Raw genomic sequence first — 25,413 nt, 5'->3', positions numbered from 1 at the left:
GTACACATTCAAAATATATGTCTATACAGCATGAGGCAGGCTCAGACGGTGTTAGGCCCAGTATGGATTGCACGTCATTGCACAAAGGTTAGAAGGGGTACCGTATCCCCGGATAACATGTATGGATAGCGTACACATTCAAAATATATGTCTATACAGCATGAGGCAGGCTCAGACGGTGTTAGGCCCAGTATGGATTGCACGTCATTGCACAAAGGTTAGAAGGGGTACCGTATCCCCGGATAACATGTATGGATAGCGTACACATTCAAAATATATGTCTATACAGCATGAGGCAGGCTCAGACGGTGTTAGGCCCAGTATGGATTGCACGTCATTGCACAAAGGTTATAAAGGGTACCGTATCCCTGGATAACATGTATGGATAGCGTACACATTCAAAATATATGTCTATACAGCATGAGGCAGGCTCAGACGGTGTTAGGCCCAGTATGGATTGCACGTCATTGCACAAAGGTTAGAAGGGGTACCGTATCCCCGGATAACATGTATGGATAGCGTACACATTCAAAATATATTTCTATACAGCATGAGGCAGGCTCAGACGGTGTTAGGCCCAGTATGGATTGCACGTCATTGCACAAAGGTTAGAAAGGGTACCGTATCCCCGGATAACATGTATGGATAGCATACACATTCAAAATATATGTCTATACAGCATGAGGCAGGCTCAGACGGTGTTAGGCCCAGTATGGATTGCACGTCATTGCACAAAGGTTAGAAGGGGTACCGTATCCCCGGATAACATGTATGGATAGCGTACACATTCAAAATATATGTCTCAGGAGGCAGGCTCAGACGGTGTCAGGCACAGTATGGATTTGACGGCCCAGATTACACAGCGGAGGAGCAGGGAGAGGTAAAGATTGCAAATGCTGGGGCCCTGGCCAAGCAAGGGGGGCCCACTCGTGGGCGTCGGTACTGGCACTGGGCCCCTCATAGTACAGCGGTGTGTCTGACGGCGGGTGTGCACCACCGCCATCAGAGACACTTGATTGCACTATGAGGGACCCTGTGCCAGTGCCCGCGCCCAAGAGTCGGCCTACCCACCTGTCGAGGGCAACGGCACTCGCACGGTGTCGTGCGCTAGGTGGTGACCCCGGCCATGGGGGGGGAGGCAGCACAGTTAGGGAGTTTTAGAAAGTGGCATATGTTGATGTTGGACATTCAACTGATGCAAAAGGCGAAATAGGTGAAGTACCAGGAAGAGGTGGACCAAAGCAAGCCATTTTTCTGTCACCCTATGTGTCATCAGGGGAAGGTGGGACAAAATCCTTGGAAACCCATGCGTAGTTCATTTTAATGAAGGTTAGATCATCCACATTTTGGGGTGACAGACGGGTCCTTTTTTCTGTCAGGATTGATCCAGCTGCACTGAAGACTCTTTCCGATAGCACACTTGCAGCTGGGCAAGCGAGCTCCTGTAAGGCATAATGGGCCAATTCAGGCCAGGTGTCCAGTTTAGCGGCCCAATAGTCAAAGGGGAATGACCTGTGTGGGAGAACATCGATATGGGAGGAAAAGTAGTTTGTAACCATAGTTGACAACTGCTGTCTCCTGTCACTTTCCATCGATGCAGTATTACCAGTTGTGTGAGCGGTATTTGAAAAATCAGTCCACAACATTGTCATGAAACCCCTGTCTCCAACGCCACTTCTGCTGTGTGCACCACGAACACCTCTGCCAAGCTGCCCCCGGCCCGTACGGCTCGTGTGAGAACCATCACCGCTGCTGTGTGCTGGGAATGCCTCAAGCAACCGATTTACCAGAGTTGCTTGTTTATTAGCCAATATTAGGTCAAGGTTCTCCTGTGGCATGATGTTTTGTAATTTGCCTTTATAGCGTGGATCCAGGATGCTGGCCAACCAGTAGTCGTCATCGTTCATCATTTTGGCAATGCGGGGGTCCCTTTTTAGGATCCGCAAGGCATAATCTGACATGTGGGCCTATGTTCCCGGTGTCAATGATGCACTGCGAGTGCTGGTTGGAGGAGCACTTTCTGGCAAATCCACATCCCTCCAGTCACGCACAAACCCTGTACCAGACCTTGCCACGCCAACATTTTCACTTGCCCCACGAGATGCATCCTCCTCCCCTAAGTAATCATCCCCATCATCCTCCTCCTCCTCCTCTTCTTCCTCCACTTCGTCCAGGAGAGGTCCCTGAGCAGACAATGGCTGAATGTCATCAAGGATTCCCTCCTCCTCTTCCTCCTCATCAACATTGGCTGCAGACGCCTGCTCCTTAAGGTGCGTCAAAGTTTGCATGAGCAGACGCATAAGTGGGATGCTCATGCTTAGGATGGCGTCGTCTGCGCTTACCAGCCGTGTGCATTCCTCAAAACACTGAAGGACTTTACAAAGGTCTTTCAGCTTCGACCACTGCACGCCTGTCAACTCCATGTCTGCTCTCAAAGTGCCTGGCCGTGTATCCTCCCACAAATGCATTATGGCCTGCCTCTGCTCGCACAGCCGCTCCACCATGTGCAGGGTGGAGTTCCACCTTGTTGCAATGTCGATAATGAGGCGGTGGTTGGGAAGGTGGAGCAATCGCTGCAGCTTCTGCATACGAACGGAGTGTACAGGCGACCGGCGGATGTGCGCGCACAGTCTTCGCACCTTCTGGAGCAGGGCTGTTAACTCCGGATAATTTTTGAGGAAGCACTGCACCACCAGGTTCAAGGTGTGAGCCAAGCAAGGTATGTGGCTGAGTTTTGAAAGGGCTATGGCTGCCACAAAATTACGGCCGTTATCACTAACTACCTTGCCTGCCTCAAGATGTACACTGCCCAGCCATGACTCAGTTTGTCGCTTCAAGTACTCGGCCAGCACCTCGGCGGTGTGTCTGTCGCCCAAACACATCATCTGCAACACAGCCTGCTGACGCTTTCCACTAGCTGCTCGATAGGGGGACACATCATGTGCAACAGTGGCAGCTGCAGATGGAGTGCTCGTACGACTGCGCTCTGTGGACGAGCTGTCGCTTCTGGAGGAGGAGGAGGAGGAGGAGGGTCGAATGCCTACAGCCAACTGTTTCCTATACCGTGGGCTAGGCAGCACTGTCCCACCACCGCTGTCCCCTGTGGACCCTGCATCCACCACATTAACCCAGTGCGCAGTGATGGACATGTAACGGCCCTGGCCATGCCGACTGGACCATGCATCAGTTGTGAGGTGCACCTTTCCGCTCACTGACTGCTTGAGTGCATGGACAATGCAGTCTTTCACATGATGGTGGAGGGCTGGGATAGCTTTGCGAGAGAAGAAGTGGCGACTGGGTAGGTCATAGCGTGGTACTGCATAGGCCATGAGTTCACGGAAAGCTGTGCTTTCCACCAACCGAAAGGGCATCATCTCAAACGAGATTAGTTTGGCAATGTGGGCGTTCAAACCCAGTGTACGCAGATGAGAGACTGAGTACTTTCTTGACCTACTCATAGTGTCTGGGAGGGTGAGCTGGACTTGAGAGCTGCATATGGTGGAAGTAGCGGTGGACAGGGCGGACTGAGAGAGGGTTGATGATGGTGATGGAGTTGGTGTTCTTTCTGATGGCCTAGAATCAGTCTTTCGTTGATATAACAGTGGGATTCCCTGACTGCTGTGGCCTTGCAACGACACCTCAACATTTGCTGCTGTGCTAACCGGTGGGCTTACAGTGGGGGAAACAATGTAGCGTTGCTGACTACCTTCGTTGTGATCAGTTGCACATGTGGCACTTGAGGTTTGGTGTTGTGTCCACGCTTGCAAGTGCATGCTGGTTAAATGTCTAAGCATGCAACTGGTATTCAAATTTTTCAGATTTTTCCCTCGACTAAAGGTCTTTGCGCACTTCTTACAGATAACCTTGGCCTGATCATGAGGATTTTGTTCAAAAAAGTGCCACACTGCACTCTTCCTACTTTGGCAGACATTTTGCGGCCTAGCACGCTGTGATCTTTTGACCCTCTGGACAAGCTGTCCAGCAACTCTTTTGATGTTTGGAACCTGTCTTTGGAGTGCTCCGGGCCTGCCAGATAACAGCTGTTGCGATGTTGATGTCTGCTGTGGATGCTCCTCATCTGAGCTATTGGAAGCAGCACCCTCTTCCCCCAATGGATGCCAATCTGGGTCAACAACTGGGTCATCCATCACCTCCTCTTCTATGGCATGTGCACCTTTCTCTGTGTCACCGTGTATGGTGGTATAGTGTGCGGGAAGGGGCACCTGAGTCTCATCAGGGTCAGAATCTGGCTCTGTACACTGCGAGGACAATGTAGTGCTCTGAGTGAATGTACCAGCAGAATCATCCATCAGCGGCTGTGCATCAGTGCACTCCATGTCAGATTCATCTTGGCCTGGGTAATTCACCATTTGACTTGATAATCCAGGCATGGTATGTGAAAACAGCTCCATGGAGTAATCAGTAGTATGGCCTGCGTCATCCTTCAATCTTGGTTGGGGTGAAGGACAAAAGGAAAGGTGTGGTTCATGAACATGAGCCTCCAATGACGACTCAGTGCTTTTACTTTTTACAACTGAAGAAGAGGAGGCGATAGAGCTGGAGGCTGAGTCAGCAATGTAAGACAAAACTTTTTCCTGATGCTCTGCCTTTAAAAGCGGTTTGCCAACTCCTAGAAAACTAAGCGTTCGAGGCCTTATGTAGCCAGACGATGACGCAGGGTCAGCACCTCCTGCATTCGGTCCTATTTTGCTCTTGCCACTACCATCAGATCCACCACCAACACCATCATTACCAGCTGCCAACCCCCGCCCAATTCCACGGCCTCTTCCACCAGCCTTCCTCATTTTTGGTAGAAATGTAGACAAAATCCAACAAACTATATAGTAATGTAAAACTAGGTAAAAGGTGTCTATAGGACAGGGGAGTTTTAGAATTTCTGCACACACTTGTGGACAGTGGACACTTGTGGATTGTGTGCGGCCCACTGATATCTGAGCGCTATGTGACACGCTCGATGGCACAGCTGCCTGTGACCAAAGTGACGAGAGGATAATGGAGATTTTGAATCTCTGCGTACACTTGTGGACAGTGGACACTTGTGGATTGTGTGCGGCCCACTGATATCTGAGCGCTATGTGACACGCTCGATGGCACAGCTGCCTGTGACCAAAGTGACGAGAGGATAATGGAGATTTTGAATCTCTGCGTACACTTGTGGACAGTGGACACTTGTGGATTGTGTGCGGCCCACTGATATCTGAGCGCTATGTGACACGCTCGATGGCACAGCTGCCTGTGACCAAAGTGACGAGAGGATAATGGAGATTTTGAATCTCTGCGTACACTTTTGGACACTGGACACTTGTGGATTTTGTGCGGCCCACTGATATCTGAGCGCTATGTGACACGCTCGATGGCACAGCTGCCTGTGACCAAAGTGACGAGAGGATAATGGAGATTTTGAATCTCTGCGTACACTTTTGGACAGTGGACACTTGTGGATTGTGTGCGGCCCACTGATATCTGAGCGCTATGTGACACGCTCGATGGCACAGCTGCCTGTGACCAAAGTGACGAGAGGATAATGGAGATTTTGAATCTCTGCGTACACTTTTGGACAGTGGACACTTGTGGATTGTGTGCGGCCCACTGATATCTGAGCGCTATGTGACACGCTCGATGGCACAGCTGCCTGTGACCAAAGTGACGAGAGGATAATGGAGATTTTGAATCCCTGCGTACACTTGTGGACAGTGGACACTTGTGGATTGTGTGCGGCCCACTGATATCTGAGCGCTATGTGACACGCTCGATGGCACAGCTGCCTGTGACCAAAGTGACGAGAGGATAATGGAGATTTTGAATCTCTGCGTACACTTTTGGACACTGGACACTTGTGGATTGTGTGCGGCCCACTGATATCTGAGCGCTATGTGACACGCTCGATGGCACAGCTGCCTGTGACCAAAGTGACGAGAGGATAATGGAGATTTTGAATCTCTGCGTACACTTTTGGACAGTGGACACTTGTGGTTTGTGTGCAGCCCACTGATATCTGAGCGCTATGTGACACGCTCGATGGCACAGCTGCCTGTGACCAAAGTGACGAGAGGATAATGGAGATTTTGAATCTCTGCGTACACTTGTGGACAGTGGACACTTGTGGACTGTGTGCGGCCCACTGATATCTGAGCGCTATGTGACACGCTCGATGGCACAGTTGCCTGTGACCAAAGTGACGAGAGGATAATGGAGATTTTGAATCTCTGCGTACACTTTTGGACACTGGACACTTGTGGATTGTGTGCGGCCCACTGATATCTGAGCGCTATGTGACACGCTCGATGGCACAGCTGCCTGTGACCAAAGTGACGAGAGGATAATGGAGATTTTGAATCTCTGCGTACACTTTTGGACAGTGGACACTTGTGGATTGTGTGCGGCCCACTGATATCTGAGCGCTATGTGACACGCTCGATGGCACAGCTGCCGGTGACCAAAGTGACGAGAGGATAATGGAGATTTTGAATCTCTGCATACACTTTTGGACAGTGGACACTTGTGGATTGTGTGCGGCCCACTGATATCTGAGCGCTATGTGACACGCTCGATGGCACAGCTGCCTGTGACCAAAGTGACGAGAGGATAATGGAGATTTTGAATCTCTGCGTACACTTTTGGACAGTGGACACTTGTGGATTGTGTGCGGCCCACTGATATCTGAGCGCTATGTGACACGCTCGATGGCACAGCTGCCTATGACCAAAGTGACGAGAGGATAATGGAGATTTTGAATCTCTGCGTACACTTTTGGACACTGGACACTTGTGGATTGTGTGCGGCCCACTGATATCTGAGCGCTATGTGACACGCTCGATGGCACAGCTGCCTGTGACCAAAGTGACGAGAGGATAATGGAGATTTTGAATCTCTGCGTACACTTTTGGACACTGGACACTTGTGGATTGTGTGCGGCCCACTGATATCTGAGCGCTATGTGACACGCTCGATGGCACAGCTGCCTGTGACCAAAGTGACGAGAGGATAATGGAGATTTTGAATCTCTGCGTACACTTTTGGACACTGGACACTTGTGGATTGTGTGCGGCCCACTGATATCTGAGCGCTATGTGACACGTTCGATGGCACAGCTGCCTGTGACCAAAGTGACGAGAGGATAATGGAGATTTTGAATCTCTGCGTACACTTTTGGACACTGGACACTTGTGGATTGTGTGCGGCCCACTGATATCTGAGCGCTATGTGACACGCTCGATGGCACAGCTGCCTGTGACCAAAGTGACGAGAGGATAATGGAGATTTTGAATCTCTGCGTACACTTTTGGACACTGGACACTTGTGGATTGTGTGCGGCCCACTGATATCTGAGCACTATGTGACACGCTCGATGGCACAGCTGCCTGTGACCAAAGTGACGAGAGGATAATGGAGATTTTGAATCTCTGCGTACACTTTTGGACACTGGACACTTGTGGATTGTGTGCGGCCCACTGATATCTGAGCGCTATGTGACACGCTCGATCGCACAGCTGCCTGTGACCAAAGTGACGAGAGGATAATGGAGATTTTGAATCTCTGCATACACTTTTGGACACTGGACACTTGTGGATTGTGTGCGGCCCACTGATATCTGAGCACTATGTGACACGCTCGATGGCACAGCTGCCTGTGACCAAAGTGACGAGAGGATAATGGAGATTTTGAATCTCTGCGTACACTTTTGGACACTGGACACTTGTGGATTGTGTGCGGCCCACTGATATCTGAGCGCTATGTGACACGCTCGATGGCACAGCTGCCTGTGACCAAAGTGACGAGAGGATAATGGAGATTTTGAATCTCTGCGTACACTTTTGGACACTGGACACTTGTGGATTGTGTGCGGCCCACTGATATCTGAGCGCTATGTGACACGCTCGATGGCACAGCTGCCTGTGACCAAAGTGACGAGAGGATAATGGAGATTTTGAATCTCTGCGTACACTTGTGGACAGTGGACACTTGTGGATTGTGTGCGGCCCACTGATATCTGAGCGCTATGTGACACGCTCGATGGCACAGCTGCCTGTGACCAAAGTGACGAGAGGATAAGGGAGATTGGATTGCTTTTAAAAAAGCAGTTTGCGGAGCAGTGGGTAAACAGCAATGCCAGCGTGTCAGGAAGCCTTTAAAGGCAGCCCAGCAACCAACACCACTGATACACCACAATATAGCCTCCCCTTGCACTGCACACACAGTGACTTGTGTGTTGTGCAGGCCAAATCGCTAGCAGCAGAAGCAGTTTTTTTGTCTTCTTCCCTGCCTAACGCTCTCCCTACAGAATCAGCAGCAACCTCTCCCTATACTAAGATCGGCAGAAGTAAGATGGCAGTCGGCGTGCACGCCCTTTTATACCCCCTGTGACGCCCACCAAAGCAAGCCAATCACTTGCATGCCCTTCTGAAAGATGGTGGTGACCCGTACCTATGTCATCACGTTGCCCACAGTGTCCGTGGATCCTGATTGGCTGAAAAAGAGCGCAAAACAAACTTTTGAAACGCGACTTTGGCGCGTAAGTCGCCGACCTCGTGGCCGACCTCATCCTAGGGTCGGGTTTTGTTTCATGAAACCCGACTTTGCCAAAAGTCGGCGACTTTTGAATTTTTTCGACCCATTTCGCTCAACTCTAATGACGACTACTGGTTGGCCAGCATCCTGGATCCACGCTATAAAGGCAAATTACAAAACATCATGCCACAGGAGAACCTTGACCTAATATTGGCTAATAAACAAGCAACTCTGGTAAACCGGTTGCTTGAGGCATTCCCAGCACACAGCAGCGGTGATGGTTGTCACACGAGCCGTACGGGCTGGGGGCAGCTTGGCAGAGGTGTTCGTGGTGCACACAGCAGAAGTGGCGTTGGAGACAGGGGTTTCATGACAATGTTGTGGACTGATTTTTCAAGTACCGCTCACACAACTGGTAATACTGCATCGATGGAAAGTGACAGGAGACAGCAGTTGTCAACTATGGTTACAAACTACTTTTCCTCCCATATCGATGTTCTCCCGCACAGGTCATTCCCATTTGACTATTGGGCCGCTAAACTGGACACCTGGCCTGAATTGGCACAATATGCCTTACAGGAGCTCGCTTGCCCAGCTGCAAGTGTGCTATCGGAAAGAGTCTTCAGTGCAGCTGGATCAATCCTGACAGAAAAAAGGACCCGTCTGTCAACCCAAAATGTGGATGATCTAACCTTCATTAAAATGAACCATGCATGGGTTTCCAAGGATTTTGTCCCACCTTCCCTTGATAACACATAGGTTGCCAGAAAAATGGCTTGCTTTCATCCTCCTCTTCCTGGGACTTGAACAATTTCGCCTTTTGCATCAGCTGAATGTCCAACATCAACATATGCCACTTTCTAAAACTCCCTAACTGTGCTGCTCCTCCCCCCATGGCCGGGGTCACCACCTAGCGCACGAAACCATGCGAGTGCCGTTGCCCTGAACAGGTGGGTAGGCCGACTCTTGGGCGCGGGCACTGGCACAGGGTCCCTCATAGTGCAATCAAGTGTCTCTGACGGTGGTGGTGCACACCCGCCGTCAGACACACCGCCGTACTATGAGGGGCCCAGTGCCAGTACCGACGCCCACAAGTGGGCCCCCCGTGCTTGGGCAGGGCCCCAGCATTTGCAATCTTTACCTCTCCCTGCTCCTCCGCTGTGTAGTCTGGGCTGTCAAATCCATACTGGGCCTGACAACGTCTGAGCCTGCCTCCTGATCTATAGACATATATTTTGAATTTGTACACTATGCTATCCATACATGTTATCCGGTGATACGGTACCCTTTCTCACCTTTGTGCAATCACGTGTAATCCATACTGGGCCTGACACCGTCTGAGCCTGCCTCCTGATCTTTAGACATATATTTTGAATGTGTACACTATGCTATCCATACATGTTATCTGGGGATACGGTACCCTTTCTCACCTTTGTGCAATCACGTGTAATCCATACTGGGCCTGACACCGTTTGAGCCTGCCTCCTGATCTATAGACATATATTTTGAATGTGTACACTATGCTATCCATACATGTTATCCGGGGATACGATACCCTTTCTCACCTTTGTGCAATCACGTGTAATCCATACTGGGCCTGACACCGTCTGAGCCTGCCTCCTGATCTATAGACATATATTGTGAATGTGTACACTATGCTATCCATACATGTTATCCGGGGATACGGTACCCTTTCTCACCTTTGTGCAATCACGTGTTATCCATACTGGCCCTGACACCGTCTGAGCCTGCCTCCTGATCTATAGACATATATTTTGAATGTGTACACTATGCTATCCATACATGTTATCCGGGGATACGGTACCCTTTCTCACCTTTGTGCAATCACGTGTAATCCATACTGGGCCTGACACCGTCTGAGCCTGCCTCCTGATCTATAGACATATATTTTGAATGTGTACACTATGCTATCCATACATGTTATCCGGGGATACGGTACCCTTTCTCACCTTTGTGCAATCGCGTGTAATCCATACTGGGCCTGAGAACGGCTGGCGAGCTGTTAAGCAAGCTACAGCACCTGTGGTTTGCACACGTAAGTTTTTCATTTTTTCAGGAATGACGGTTAGGCCTAATTCCGGAACTGCGGTTGACCTGCACTTACTGGGAAATCATCGTTCAATTGTAAGAATTGTAATCCCAGATCCCCATCACTAACGTTGTTCAGCGGGTTATCTGCACCTGTAAGCGACAAACGCTGGCCTTTTCAGTGTAGCGCACATGCAGCCACGGACATGTAAGGGCATGACACACCAGTTATTGGCAAATCTCACGTGCCAGAGCCTCGCGTGTCCCTCTAGTAAGCCGGACTCGGACCGCGGGGCATGACGGAGTCTCGTTCGTTAACGGAATTAAGCTTACAATGTGTGCATCTTTTTTGTGGCTGGATGGTTGAGGTTGCCCATGTTGAGTCAAATTACGCCATAGGCTCCACTCCTGGTGGTGCCCTTCTGGACATTCCTTTAAGGTTCAGCTTTGCAACCATACTGCCCACGTAAAACAAACACTTTGCCTTCATGAACGCTGTTTGGAGGGTCGTGACTCGTGGGAATAACGTCGCCCAATAAGTTAACCTGCTTGAGAGATCCTTCGTTGCTCCCAAGCATGACATCACACTCCCTAGGAGGAAGGTAATGCCACTGTGGCGACCGTACTCCTGGGGGCGACACAAGTGCACTGATGCCTAGCCACTGCTCGATGAATCTGCTGGTACATTGACCCAGACCACTACATTCCCCTCGCACGCTACACGGCCTGAATCTGACCCTGATGAAACTCAGGTTACCCTTCCCATATACAGTTCCATCTTACACGGTGACAAAGAGGAAGCTGCAGATGAAAGTGCATGTTCGGCACACCCGCCGTCAGACACACCACCGTACTATCAGGGGCCCTGTGCCAGTGCCATCGCCAATGAGTGGGCCCCCCCTGCTTGCTCAGGATCACAGCACTTGCAAGGTTGAAATACTGTGCAGTGAGATGGAAGATGGGGACGACGAGGAGTCCAGACTAGTACAGGGATTCCCTAGCGTGGAGACTTATTTCATTGTTTTCAATGTTGGGACAGCAATTTTTGGGGAGCACTATACTCTGGAGAATGATAGATGGGGCCCACCATACACTGGAACATTCCAAAGGTGGACATCAGACACTGGAGCAGCATTTACAGGGCCCATTATACACTAGAGCATTAGAAATGGGGCCCATTATGCTTGGAGCATTATTTGGGCCCATAAGACAGTGGAGCTTCATCCATGGGGACCAACATATACTGTAGCATTATGTGGAGCTCATCATATACTGTTTCAAACATTATATGGGACCAATGATTCTGTATGGAGAAATAGATGGGCCTCGTCATGAGATGTAAAAAGTGAAGTATTTTTCATTGTACTATACCGCTATTTCTCTGCCGTATCGGAGCATCATGAGTTGTGGTATGTGTTAAAGGGGCGCTCTTTTGCCCAGGGCACATGAAAGCCTGGAGCCAGCCCTACCCCCCCACAACTTTAGCCAAATAACCCCCATTTTTCAGTGCGTAACTAGTATTATGAAGTTAATTAAGGTTGACAAGCTTAAGTAAGAAGAATTGATGCTTTTGGCATTCAAATGGGCACTGTAGGTGTGTTTCCTGTCCTCTCACTGCCGACTTTAATTCCCCATTGACTTAGATTGGGTTTCGTGTTTCGGTCGGACGCCCGACTTTTCCCTATAGGCGGTCGATTTTGCTCGACCCGACTTTTGGAAAAGGTGGGTTTCATGAAACGAAACTCGACCCTAAAAAAGCAAAAGTCGCTCAACTCTAATTATTATTATTTTCATTGCTAAGGATACAACTATTTGCTCCATACTCATTATATATTTGGGGTATATTTATTTATTTCTTATTCTTTACATACTGTTGGTAGGGTGCTGCTAATTATGGGATATTAGGCTACTAAGCCTTTTTGCAGGAAAGCTTTTGTTCTCCTAATTTGGTTTTTTAGATTTTTTTTATTAAAATGCCTTACATGCGCATACTCTATATGAAATATATATATATTATGTGATTCCTAAGCGCTTCATTAGATGGGCGTTTCTTATAGTGCTTCTGGGTCGCCCTCCCAGGGCTGTGGGGTACTCGGTACCGGGCCGGTATCAGTGGGATGTGTCACAGCAGCGGTGACCCGGTCCGTGGCCCTGGGCGCCCAAGTAATGGGGGAATGTAATGTAGATTAAGTGGAATAGTTCGTGACGCCACCTGTGGTGTTTGGCAAGGGAGGTGTTAAGCCGACGCTGCAGACAGATCCTCTGGGACAGATGGTATGGTGCAGCAGTGATGGTATAATCCTCCACAGGTAGGGCTGATGTCCCAGGGCAGTGTAGTCGTAATGGTTGTGGAAAGGCGCAGGCAGTATAAAGGATGGTACCCAGATGTAGCAGTGCTGAGCGGGTTGGCGCAAGAATGAATGGAGGACACCGAGGCTTGCAGTTCCAAAGCTTTACTCACAGTCTGCGGTACACAAGGGTGCCTGCCTCCGGACCGTGTCCTCCGGGTCAGAGACTCAGCCAACCTCCAGGCAAGATGGAAAGCTCCCCTCCAACACTCCGCCAACATGTACCTTTCCTGAACGACTCCTCTATTGCGCCTTAAAGTGTGAAGATCTCCAGTACCGTGGTACTCTGGAGTTCCTCCTGTCAGATGTTCCCAAGAACTCTACTCGTACGGCAGACAGCTGTAGCCTGCTTCGGGGACTCCCTTCTCCTGAGCCCCGGCTCTCTAATCAGTTGCTGTTGTGCCACAAGTCTTAGATGGGAGTAGTGCATTTACAGCCAACTACTCCACCGGTATCTGCTGCAGAACCATAAGTGTCCATACAACCTCGGGGACCGGGCCCCGGCCTTGCGCTGAGAACCTATAGGCAAGGTTCTTCTTCCAACCCACGTCCTCTCTGTTCTCCTTACTCCTTCGTTCCGTACTTGTCTTTCTCTCTCTTATGGAAGCTTAGGTTTCAGTTCTACGTCTTTCTCCTTCTTTCCCTGTCTGAGTGACTTCTTACCCGCCTGACCTTCTGCCAGACTGAACCTGTAATCCTACACTTTCCCACTCTTTTATATATCTCAACTCCACCCACCTCCCAGCACATCCAGTGTTCCAAGCAGGGAACCACCAAAGGTGCTCTGATACTCTCTAAGCACTGAGCCACAATGTGGTTGTGCAGAACTACGCTGTTGTGTGGGGTGCGATTGTTGGAGTGTGGAAAGGAGCTCCCACCTTACCCGGATGGTGGGGCACTACACCTTAGGAGAAGGTGCAGTACCTCTGTGGTGACTGAGCCTCAGGGGCGCCACACTTCTTAGCCATTTGTATATGCTTTGTTGTTACTAAGTAATGCGCAATTCCTATGCCCCTTACTAGATCGGCGCTCGTTCTGCTATCCTGCTGCACCTCTCTCTTTATCAGTATCGTTCAGTATATTCTGCCCCTTACTATGACACACCTCTGGTCTCTGGAGCGCAGACTGCGTTCCATCTGGCATCCATCATTTTAGATAACAGACTGGAAGTGGGCGGTCTATATCGGCGCTGAATCTTTAAATAATGGCGCCGGACACGCCTGGAGCTAGCCGCACACTGCATTTGTCTCTCAGCCAGGGGTAATGAGACACCACTTTCTTGACCCCTGATGAACCCTCAGTTACCTAGAGGGGGAAACGCATCGGGTCCTGCTGTCACCAATGGCTGATAAGCATTTTTTTTTTTTTGCACATTGCATTGGGCAGACTGTGATTCCACATGCTGTATTATGACTGAGGTGATTGCATTAACCTCATGAGACGGTGTTCTGTTTGAGAATCAACTATGTTTGCAAAGAGGTTTGTAAATTATACACAAAGAAATTCCACTATATTTTTCTGCATGCTGATGTGGATTTAACCTCTTGCTACACAGGGTCATTGTTACCCCCTTCTCACGTTCTATTGCGGGGCTATTTTATACCCCTGTTTGCTTGCAATAGATCTTGCATGTGTACAGTACTATATATATTTTTGTCTGTTATTGACTGTGCAGTGTGCATAATTACTCCACAGGCTTGTCCTGAGGCTGGATATTTTCTTTTAAGTGCTTGATATGCATCACATGGCTGTATTTTTCACTGTAGATGTTTTATTTAGGGTTATTTAACTATCTGTCTGCCCTTTAGCAGCACTGAATGATCTTTTGACTACGAGATAAGTGTCAGCAAGCTGCTTTTTTATACCTTGGTATTATTCCGAGATAAGACTCTAATTTTTTGAGGGTTATTATACTACGAGATAAGTTTACAGCACTATAGCACTTTACACAATTAGTTGTTTTTTCGGTATTTAGGTGTGCGTGTGTTTTTTACTAGGGACTCCGACGTTGAGCGGGGGCGCCATGTCGTCAACAACTAGGGTGCCAACCTCCACAGATAGGAAGGGCCTTATTAGGGCTTGTTAGAGCATTATAGCTTTTTTGCCCCTCTTTCTGTATATACACGTCATTTATATGTAGAATATGCAAGTGTATTTTCTCTGACCCCCTGGTATCGTGTGATTTCACATATGTACGTTCCCTTTTAATCATTAAATTGAAAGATATATTTTAGGGGTTTTTCCTTTTTTGTGCTTTCTGGTTTACTGCTTGACTTTGGAACCCCTCAGTCATTTTTTCTTTTGATGTTTTTCGGAGCCCAGTATCACACAGGATAGGATTAGATACACAACTCAGCAGTCAGTATTACACAAGATAAGATTAGATAAACAGCTCAGCAGTCAGTATCACACAGTATAGGATTAGATAAACAGCTCAGCAGTCAGTATCACACAGGATAGGATTAGACACATGGCTCAGCAGGCAGTATCACACAGGATAGGATTAGATACACAGCTCAGCAGTCAGTATCACACAGGATAGGATTAGACACATGGCTAAGCAGGCAGTATCACACAGGATAGGATTAGATACACAGCTCAGCAGTCAGTATCACACAGGATAAGAATAGATACATGGCTCAGCAGAGGGTATCACACAGGATAAGAATAGATACACAGCTCAGCAGAGGGTATCACACAGGAGAGGATTAGATACACGGTTCAGCAGTCAGTATCACACAGAATAGGATTAGATACACGGCTCAGCAGACAGTAACAAACAGGATAGGATTAGATACACGGCTCAGCAGTCAGTATCACACCGGAGAGGAATAGACACACGGCTCAGCAGAATGTATCACACAGGAGAGGATAAGATACACGGCTCAGCAGACTATCACACAGGATAGGATTAGATACGCAGCTCGGCAGTCAGTATCACACAGGATAGGATTAGACACATGGCTCAGCAGGCAGTATCACACAGGATAGGATTAGATACACGGCTCAGCAGTCAGTATCACAAAGGATAGGATTATATACACAGCTCAGCGGTCAGTGTCACACAGGATAGGATTAGATACACGGCTGAGCAGTCAGTATCACACAGGATAGGAATAGATACACGGCTCTGCAGTCAGTATAACACAGGATAGGATTAGATACACACGGCTCAGCAGACGGTATCACACAGGATAGGAATAGATACACGGTTCTGCAGTCAGTATAACACAGGATAGGATTACATACACACGGCTCAGCAGACAGTATCACACAGGATAGGATTAGATACACGGCACTGCAGTCAGTATAACACAGGATAGGATTAGATACACACGGCTCAGCAGACAGTATCACACAGGATAGGAATAGATACACGGCTCAGCAGACAGTATCACACAGAATAGGATTAGATACACGGCTCAGCAGACAGTAACAGACAGGATAGGATTAGATACACGGCTCAGCAGTCAGTATCACACAGGAGAGGATTAGACACACGGCTCAGCAGAATGTATCACACAGGAGAGGATAAGATACACGGCTCAGCAGACAGTATCACACAGGAGAGGATTAGATACACGGCTCTGCAGTCAGTATAACACAGGATAGGATTAGATACACACGGCTCAGCAGACAGTATCACACAGGATAGGAATAGATACACGGCTCTGCAGTCAGTATAACACAGGATAGAATTAGATACACACGGCTCTGCAGTCAGTATCACACAGGATAGGATTAGATACGCAGCTTGGCAGTCATTATCACACAGGATAGGATTAGACACACGGCTCAGCAGGCAGTATCACACAGGATAGGAATAGATACACAGCTCAGCAGTCAGTATCACAACAGGATAGGATTAGATACACAGCTCAGCAGTCAGTATCACACAAGATAGGATTAGATACACAGCTCAGCAGTCAGTATCACACAGGATAGGAATAGATACACGGCTCAGCAGACAGTATCACACAGGATAGGATTAGATACACAGCTCAGCAGTCAGTATCACACAGGATAGGATTAGACACATGGCTCAGCAGTCAGTATCACACAGGAGAGGATTAGACACACGGCTCAGCAGAATGTATCACACAGGAGAGGATAAGATACACGGCTCAGCAGACAGTATCACACAGGAGAGGATTAGATACACGGCTCTGCAGTCAGTATAACAGGATAGGATTAGATACACACGGCTCAGCAGACAGTATCACACAGGATAGGAATAGATACACGGCTCTGCAGTCAGTATAACACAGGATAGAATTAGATACACACGGCTCTGCAGTCAGTATCACACAGGATAGGATTAGATACGCAGCTTGGCAGTCATTATCACACAGGATAGGATTAGACACACGGCTCAGCAGGCAGTATCACACAGGATAGGAATAGATACACAGCTCAGCAGTCAGTATCACAACAGGATAGGATTAGATACACAGCTCAGCAGTCAGTATCACACAGGATAGGATTAGATACACAGCTCAGCAGTCAGTATCACACAGGATAGGAATAGATACACGGCTCAGCAGACAGTATCACACAGGATAGGATTAGATACACAGCTCAGCAGTCAGTATCACACAGGATAGGATTAGACACATGGCTCAGCAGGCAGTATCACACAGGATAGGAATAGATACACAGCTCAGCAGTCAGTATCACAACAGGATAGGATTAGATACACGGCTCAGCAGTCAGTATCACACAGGAGAGGATTAGACACACGGCTCAGCAAAATGTATCACACAGGATAGGAATAGATACATGGCTCAGCAGACAGTATCACACAGATTAGGATTAGATACACGGCTCAGCAGACAGTATCACAGAGAATAGGATTAGATAAACGGCTCAGCAGTCAGTATCACACAGGATAGGATTAGATACACGGCTCAGCAGTCAGTATCACACAGGATAGGATTTGATGCACGGTTTTTATGTGCAATATAATCACTATAATTAGTTATAACTAACCACAGTTGGTTACTATGCCCAGACAACGCTGGGCTCTTCAGCTAGTTCATAATAAGGGTAAAACATTAGCCAAGCTACTGTATGTAAATAATCCAATAATGCTGGACATAACCCAATTAACATTTTTACTGTTAGCATTTCTTACAGTATGAAAATATGGTAGGGAAAAGTGAGAAAGAGAGCTAATCAAATCACGACTCACTTGAAATCCTAATTAGGTACGTTCGCACGGATATGCCTGAGTCCAGGCTTCAAGTACTTTAAAGAGGTAGAAAGTCCAGTGATGTAAAACATTTTAAAACTTCAAATTAATTAGGAATTTTTAAAACAAAAACTTTATCTGAAATAAAGACGCATCCACATAAGGACTACTGGCTTACTCGTTTTGGCTTTAAGCCTTAAAGGGGACATTCGGGATATTGTGAAAATCAAAACATGTGGCTAAGCATTAACAGGCATGTAGTTGCTACCTACCTGACTGTTGGGACCAGCACTGTTCTTTGCAGACGCAGAGCGGTCACAGCTGCTTCTGCTGACATCACGACAGACCGGCGGTTTTCACTTTATTAAACAGTATTACAATTTATATTATTACATGATTATCTCATCATCTTACAGAGGGCCGGCCCTCTTAATGTGCATGTTAAAACACTAGGTGACTGCACGTTAAAAAGAAAGTGGGAGAAAATATACGTTTTCATAGAAACATAAATGTACATATAGTATATACTGTATAGTGCACATAGTGACATGAACTACACTGCTATGTCATGTGACAAAATTCATTTTTCTTTTTTTCTCTAGATGGCAATATTGATGAAACCACGAGTATGGTTGGACGCTGCAACTCAAATATTTTTTTCCCTTTCCTTGGGCTTTGGAGGGTTAATTGCATTTTCAAGTTATAACCCTGAGCAGTAAGAATATTTTTGTCTCATTTTTATAATATTTTAAAACCTAACGCTTTGTTTTTTTAACCCCTTCATGACATGACATACCTATTCATCATGGTCAGGTAGGGGTTCCTGATCATGGTGATCATGCATGTATAACGGGTCGTGGGGTGGTAGCCATGGGCGTGGTACTCGTCTCCTACGCTCCAGCACGTTACATGAAGGTGGGGGTCCTGGCTGGTTGTGTGGACTTGTCATGTGAGGGCACTATGCCTGTGCAGGCCACATCATGTAGAGAATGACAATGGTTTGACAAGACCAGATGTTTTACTGTTCACAGAGGAAGACCACCAGTTTAAAATGAACTTTTTACTGAACATCAACTTGAGGGAATTATATACAGTAGATAGTGGGTACATATCTTCTCAAATTTTCCTTCATGATGTGTAAAATTTTCCTCACACAAATTTAATCCCTTTCTATCTTCTCTTTTTACTTGTTCTCTGTCTTCACTACTGGACCACAACCCAGGTCGACACTACAGTTCAGCTGAGCAAGAGTCCTTTAGTCAACCTGTGGAGCACTATGATGCCAGTATGGTTGGTACTTATCTTCTCTTCTTTTGACACTCTGGAACTCCCACCCGGGTACTCCATTCATCTCATGTACTCCATCCTATCTAGGCCTGTTACCTTTAGGAGTTATCAACTCTGGGCCCTACTGCTAAAAGTCTTCTCACAGGACCCATCTCCAGTAAATCACTCTGTCTCTTAGTCACTTTTCATCTTTATTGCTCCGAATCACACTATCTCTTTCTCCCGGTCTCCTCCAACTTTAAGGACACCCAAGAATGTGGTAATGTTCACAATGGACCTTAGGTTCTTTCACTATACACTCTAGGCCTTGACTTCCTTCCTAACAGGTACTGTGTCTTGTCCCTTCAGCTTAGCCCCTCCCACTCTGTTCTAGTTCTATTAACTCTTGCTATCCCTATTGCCAGCAATTCACAATATCAACATCATTAACACAAGACACAATTGACATTATACATTACAGAACAGATTATAATAACACTCCTTTCTTCAAGGGGGAACGTGGGTACTATGTCCATCTCCTTACACAGGAACATGCAGGAAAATAGTGCATGCCAGGAGCATGGTCCAAGATGCTTCTGCCACTGTAACACTGACAGGTATAGTGTATTGCAATGATGTGGCATTGCAATGAATTATGACAGCGTTCAGAGAAATAAAAGTTAAAGGCCCATATAGAAACTAAGTAAATAAAAGTTAAAAAAATATAAGATATATTTTTTAAAATCACAAAATGAAAAAAGTGAAAAAAGTAATGCTAATAAATATATATGTATATAAAAACAAAAATAAAGCAAAAAGTGTAGTTTCACAATAGTTAACCTGATCAGTAAACACCATAAAAAAATGAAAACATGGCAACAAATACGCTTTTTTCATCATACCGCAAAAAAGTAGAATAGAAACGCAATCAATAAGTCAAATTGAAAACATCATCTTGTCCCACAAAAAAGCCACCATACAGCTCTATCAGGAGAGAAACGAAATAGCTACAACATTCAAAATATAGCAATGCAAAAATAAATATTTTTTCTATAAAATAGTTTTTGTGTAAAAGCATCAAACCAAAAATATTATATCAATTTGGTATCGCTGTAATCATACCGACCTGAGAATAAGGCTGTGCAATCACTTTTACCATATGGTGAACAACAGAAAAAAACAGTTCCTGAATTACTGTCTTTTGTTAATTCTGCCTCCCACAAATCTGAATAGAAAGTGATAAAACATTTTGTGCACAAAAATGGTACTAATAGAAACGGCAACTCGTCCCACAAAAAAGCAATCTCTCACAAGACTATATAGGCAGAAATATAGAAAAAATATAGGTCTCAAAATATGGCAATGTAAAAACCTGTTTGTTTTTACAAAAAAAAAGTCTTTTAATGTGTAATTGTAGCCAAATATAAAAAGAGATCTGATATCACTGTAATCACACTGACCAGAAAAATAAAGTAGTCTAATCACTTATACGGCATGAGGAAAAATAAATAAAACCAATTCTTGACATGCTGTTGATTGTTCATTCTGCCTTCCAAAGATCGCAATAAGGATAGGCTCAAATCTATCCTTCACTCTGCGCTGAGTGCTTGCATCAGGGCGTTATGACTGCCAAAATACAATAACATGAGTAAAGTGCAAACCAGGAAGACAAATACCTGAACCTGACAAGTATCTGTTCAGACTAGGAAAAACCCTTCTCTGTCCCTCATCTGTCAATGCCTGACTACTGAGGTTGGCTCTCAAAGATAACATAATAGTGCCCACACTTGATGGCGGCATTTTCTAAATGAAAAAGAGCCCACATAGCCGGTCTAGTATACAGTCACTTAGCAGTGTCAACATACAGTACATTTTTTCTGATCAGTAAAGACCATTACTCTATGCCTGGCCCCCTTCAACGGATGTCTCTATTCCTCGAAAGTTCTCTTAACCGCTAAGGCTAGTTTCACACTTGCTTTTTTTTGCAGCGTGTTTTTCCCGCAAAAAAACGCATTGAAAAAACGCATACATAAGCATACAACTGCTGCGTTTTTTTCAAGCATTTTTATGAGCATGCATGAAAAAAACGCAGCGTTTTTATGCGTTTGTATGCGTTTTTAGCGCGTTTTTACCGCGTTTGCGTTTTTTTCCAACATTTTTAGGTGGCCCCTCACACTACCCAAACCATGACTTTACTAACCCTAACCCTGACCCTAACCCTAACCCTAACCCTGACCCTAACCCTAACCCTAACCCTGACCCTAACCCTTAACCAAATCATACTTAACCCTAACCCAAACCCTAAACCCTAACTAACCCTAACCCTAACCCTGACCCTAACCCTAACCCTAACCCTGACCCTAACCCTAACCCTAACCCTAACCCTAACCCTGACCCTAACCCTAACCCTAACCCTGACCCTAACCCTTAACAAAACCATACTTAACCCTAACCCTGACCCTAACCCTAACCCTAACCCTAACCCTGACCCTAACCCTTAACCAAACCATACTTAACCCTAATCCTGACCCTAACCCTGACCCTAACCCTTAACCAAACCATACTTAACCCTAATCCTGACCCTAACCCTGACCCTAACCCTAACCCTAACCCTGACCCTAACCCTTAACAAAACCATACTTAACCCTAATCCTGACCCTAACCCTGACCCTAATCCTTAACAAAACCATACTTAACCCTAATCCTGACCCTAACCCTGACCCTAACCCTAACCCTAACCCTAACCCTGACCCTAACCCTAACCCTAACCCTAACCCTGACCCTAACCCTTAACAAAACCATACTTAACCCTATTCCTGACCTTAACCCTGACCCTAATCCTTAACAAAACCATACTTAACCCTAATCCTGACCCTAACCCTGACCCTAATCCTTAACAAAACCATACTTAACCCTAATCCTGACCCTAACCCTGACCCTAACCCTAACCCTAACCCTGACCCTAACCCTAACCCTAACCCTAACCCTGACCCTAACCCTTAACAAAACCATACTTAACCCTATTCCTGACCCTAACCCTGACCCTAATCCTTAACAAAACCATACTTAACCCTAATCCTGACCCTAACCCTGACCCTAACCCTAACCCTAACCCTAACCCTGACCCTAACCCTAACCCTAACCCTAACCCTGACCCTAACCCTTAACAAAACCATACTTAACCCTAATCCTGACCCTAACCATGACCCTAATCCTTAACAAAACCATACTTAACCCTAACCCTGACCCTAACCCTAACCCTAACCCTGACCCTGACCATAACCCTAACCCTAAACCCCCTTAACTAACCCTAACTCTAACCCAAACCCCTAAATTCCATGGTTTAAAAAAAAAAACGCATATGCAAAAAAACGCATACATGAGCATGCCAGTGCACACATATGCGCATCCATAGGCTATAATGGCCATTTTTAGCGCAAAACGTGCGCATATGTGCGCATGCGCTTTTTTGCAGGGCCAAAAAATGCAACATGCTGCGTCTGGAAAATCCCAACGCACACCCCAAAAAAACGCAGCGCATGAAAATCGCATACATGCGCTGACCAGTGCGCAGGTATGCGCACCCATGTTAAATATAGGGGAAAAAACGCATGCGCAGGTGTGCGTTTTTTTCCAGCGCTAAAAAACGCAAATGTGAAACCAGCCTAAGAGTTCCCGATCACCTATTTCATAGCTGGACTCAAGGATCAAAGTAACCATCCTTCTTCTGTGAAAGAAAGGGCATCAACCTCAACCACAAAAGACAAATCAACATCAGGTTGACTGAGGACTGGATCTTTTGAAAAGACTAACTTGAGAGCAGCAAAAGCATCAATAGCTTCAGAGGACTAAGAGGTAAAGTCACCACCCAAGCAAAACCCAAGCAGCTCTGTAAAGCTTTAAGATTAGCAGACAAAACCTACAAAAGACAAAATGAGAATAACCCTGCTGTAATTAAATAAATAAAAAGCAAAAGTGCATTTAAGTTATTCAGAGTTCTTAGTTATACTGTATTTGAACAAATATAGCACAAAAGCCGTCCCACCATCGACAAGGTGACTCTGTGATCGGGGCGATCCTACACTGTCTAATATTAAAAACATTATCATGTGTCAAAGTTGACATCAGTGTGTGAATAAGGGCAGGCAAAAGGACAGAGTCCCAACCAGTGGACACCAGTTAGGGGAAGCCTTTAAATACAATTGCTGCTCAGGAGACGGAGGCCACGCCCCAGCTTGCACAGAATGCAAAAATACAAAGAAAAAAAAACACAAAAATTGAGCTTGGTTGGAGTTGGTATACATGCAGCATATAAGCGCATGTTCATATTGGCCATAAAGCATACAAAACCTACAAAAGACAAAATTAGAAAAACCCTGTTGTAATTAAATAAATAAAATGCAAAAGTGCATTTAAGTAATTCAAAGTTCTTAGTAATACTGTATTTGATCAAATATCGCATAAAAGCCATCCCACCATTGGCAAGGTGATTCTGTGATCAGGGCGGTCCTACACTGTCTAATATTAAAAACCTTATGTGTCAAGTTGACGTCAGTGTGTGAATAAGGGCAGACAAAAGAACCGGGTCCCAACCAGTGGACACCAGTCAGGGGAAGCCTTTAACCCCTTCCTGACATGAGACGTACTATCCCGTCCACGGTACCCGGGCCCGTATGACCGGGGACGGGATAGTACGTCTACCGCGATCAGCGGCGCCCACGTGGTGAGCGCCGCTGATCGCGGCCGGGTGTCAGCTGATTATCACAGCTGACACCCGGCACTACGTGTCAGGGGCGGTCACGGACCGCCCCCGACACGTTAACCCCTTGCACACCGCGATCAAACATGATCGCGGTGTACCGGGGGTTAAAGGGAAGCATCGGCAGGGAGGGGGCTCCCTCCGTGCTTCCCTGAGCCCCCCACGGCAGCGCAATGTGCAGCGTTGCTGCGGGGGGCTCCTTCCCTCCAGGCCCCCGAATCCAAGATGGCGACGGGGGCCTTCGGGGGCCTGGGGAAGCTGGCTTCCTCAGTGCCTGCAAAGCGCAGGCATGAGGAAGCCTTGTGCACTGCCTGTGACAGATTGCTGATCTGTCACAGTGATCTGTGATGTGACAGATCTGCGATCTGTCACAGGACAGTGATGTCCCACCTGGGACTATGTAATAAAGTAAAAAAAAAATTAAAAAAAAGTGTAAAAATAAATTTAAAAAAATCGCCAAATAAATTAGTAAAAAAAAAAAAAAATATTCCCCAATAAATTCATTTTTTGAAAATAATAAAAAAAAAAAAACAATAAAAGTACACATATTAGGTATCGCCGCGTCCGTAACGACCTGCCCTATAAAACTGTCCCATTAGTTAACCCCTTTAGCGAACCCCTTAAAAAATAAAAATAAAAAACGAAGCAAAAAATAATGATTTATTATCATACCGCCAAACAAAAAGTGCAATAACGCGCGATCAAAAAGACGCATATAAATATCCATGGTACCACTGAAAACGTCATCTTGTCCCGCAAAAAACAAGCCGCCACACAGCATCATCAGCGAAAAAATAAAAAAGTTATAACTCGCAGAATAAAGCGATGCAAAAATAATTATTTTTTATATAAAATAGTTTTCATTGCATAAAACCGACAAACATAAAAAAACGACCTAAATGAGGTATCGCTGTAACCGTACTGACCCGAAGAATAAAACCGCTTTATCAATTTTACCGCACGCGGAACGGTGTAAACGCACCCCCCCCAAAAGAAATTCATGAAACGCTGGTTTTTGTTCATTCTGCGTCCCAAAAATCGGAATAAAAAGCGATCAAAAAATTTCACGTGCCCGAAAATGGTACCAATAAAAACGTCAACTCGTCCCGCAAAAAATAAGACCTCACATGACTCGGTGGGTCAAAATAAGGAAAAATTATAGCTCTCAATATGTGGTGATGCAAAAACTATTTTTACAATAAAAAGCGTCTTTTAGCGTGCGACAGCCGCCAAACATAAAAACTGCCATAAATAGTAAATCAAACCCCCCG

At 46.3% G+C, this 25,413-nt stretch overlaps 1 protein-coding gene across 1 annotated transcript in view; it reads left to right on the top strand.

Moving 5' to 3' along the window:
- LOC141099802 (sodium-dependent neutral amino acid transporter B(0)AT3-like) overlaps positions 1–25,413 on the top strand; it is a 1,161,745-nt gene that overhangs the window by 603,276 nt on the left and 533,056 nt on the right. The window contains exon 7 of the mRNA XM_073587870.1: positions 18,720–18,832. Within this exon, the coding sequence (XP_073443971.1) occupies positions 18,720–18,832 (113 nt within the window). The remainder of the gene's footprint in view (positions 1–18,719; positions 18,833–25,413) is intronic.

Source organism: Dendrobates tinctorius, unplaced genomic scaffold, assembly GCF_039654945.1.
Source record: "Dendrobates tinctorius isolate UK_male_01 unplaced genomic scaffold, ASM3965494v1 ptg000102l, whole genome shotgun sequence".
NCBI classification, from domain to species: Eukaryota; Metazoa; Chordata; class Amphibia; order Anura; family Dendrobatidae; genus Dendrobates; species Dendrobates tinctorius.
Note: the sequence above shows the minus strand (reverse complement) of the source record. Positions and strands in the feature narration are given on the sequence as shown.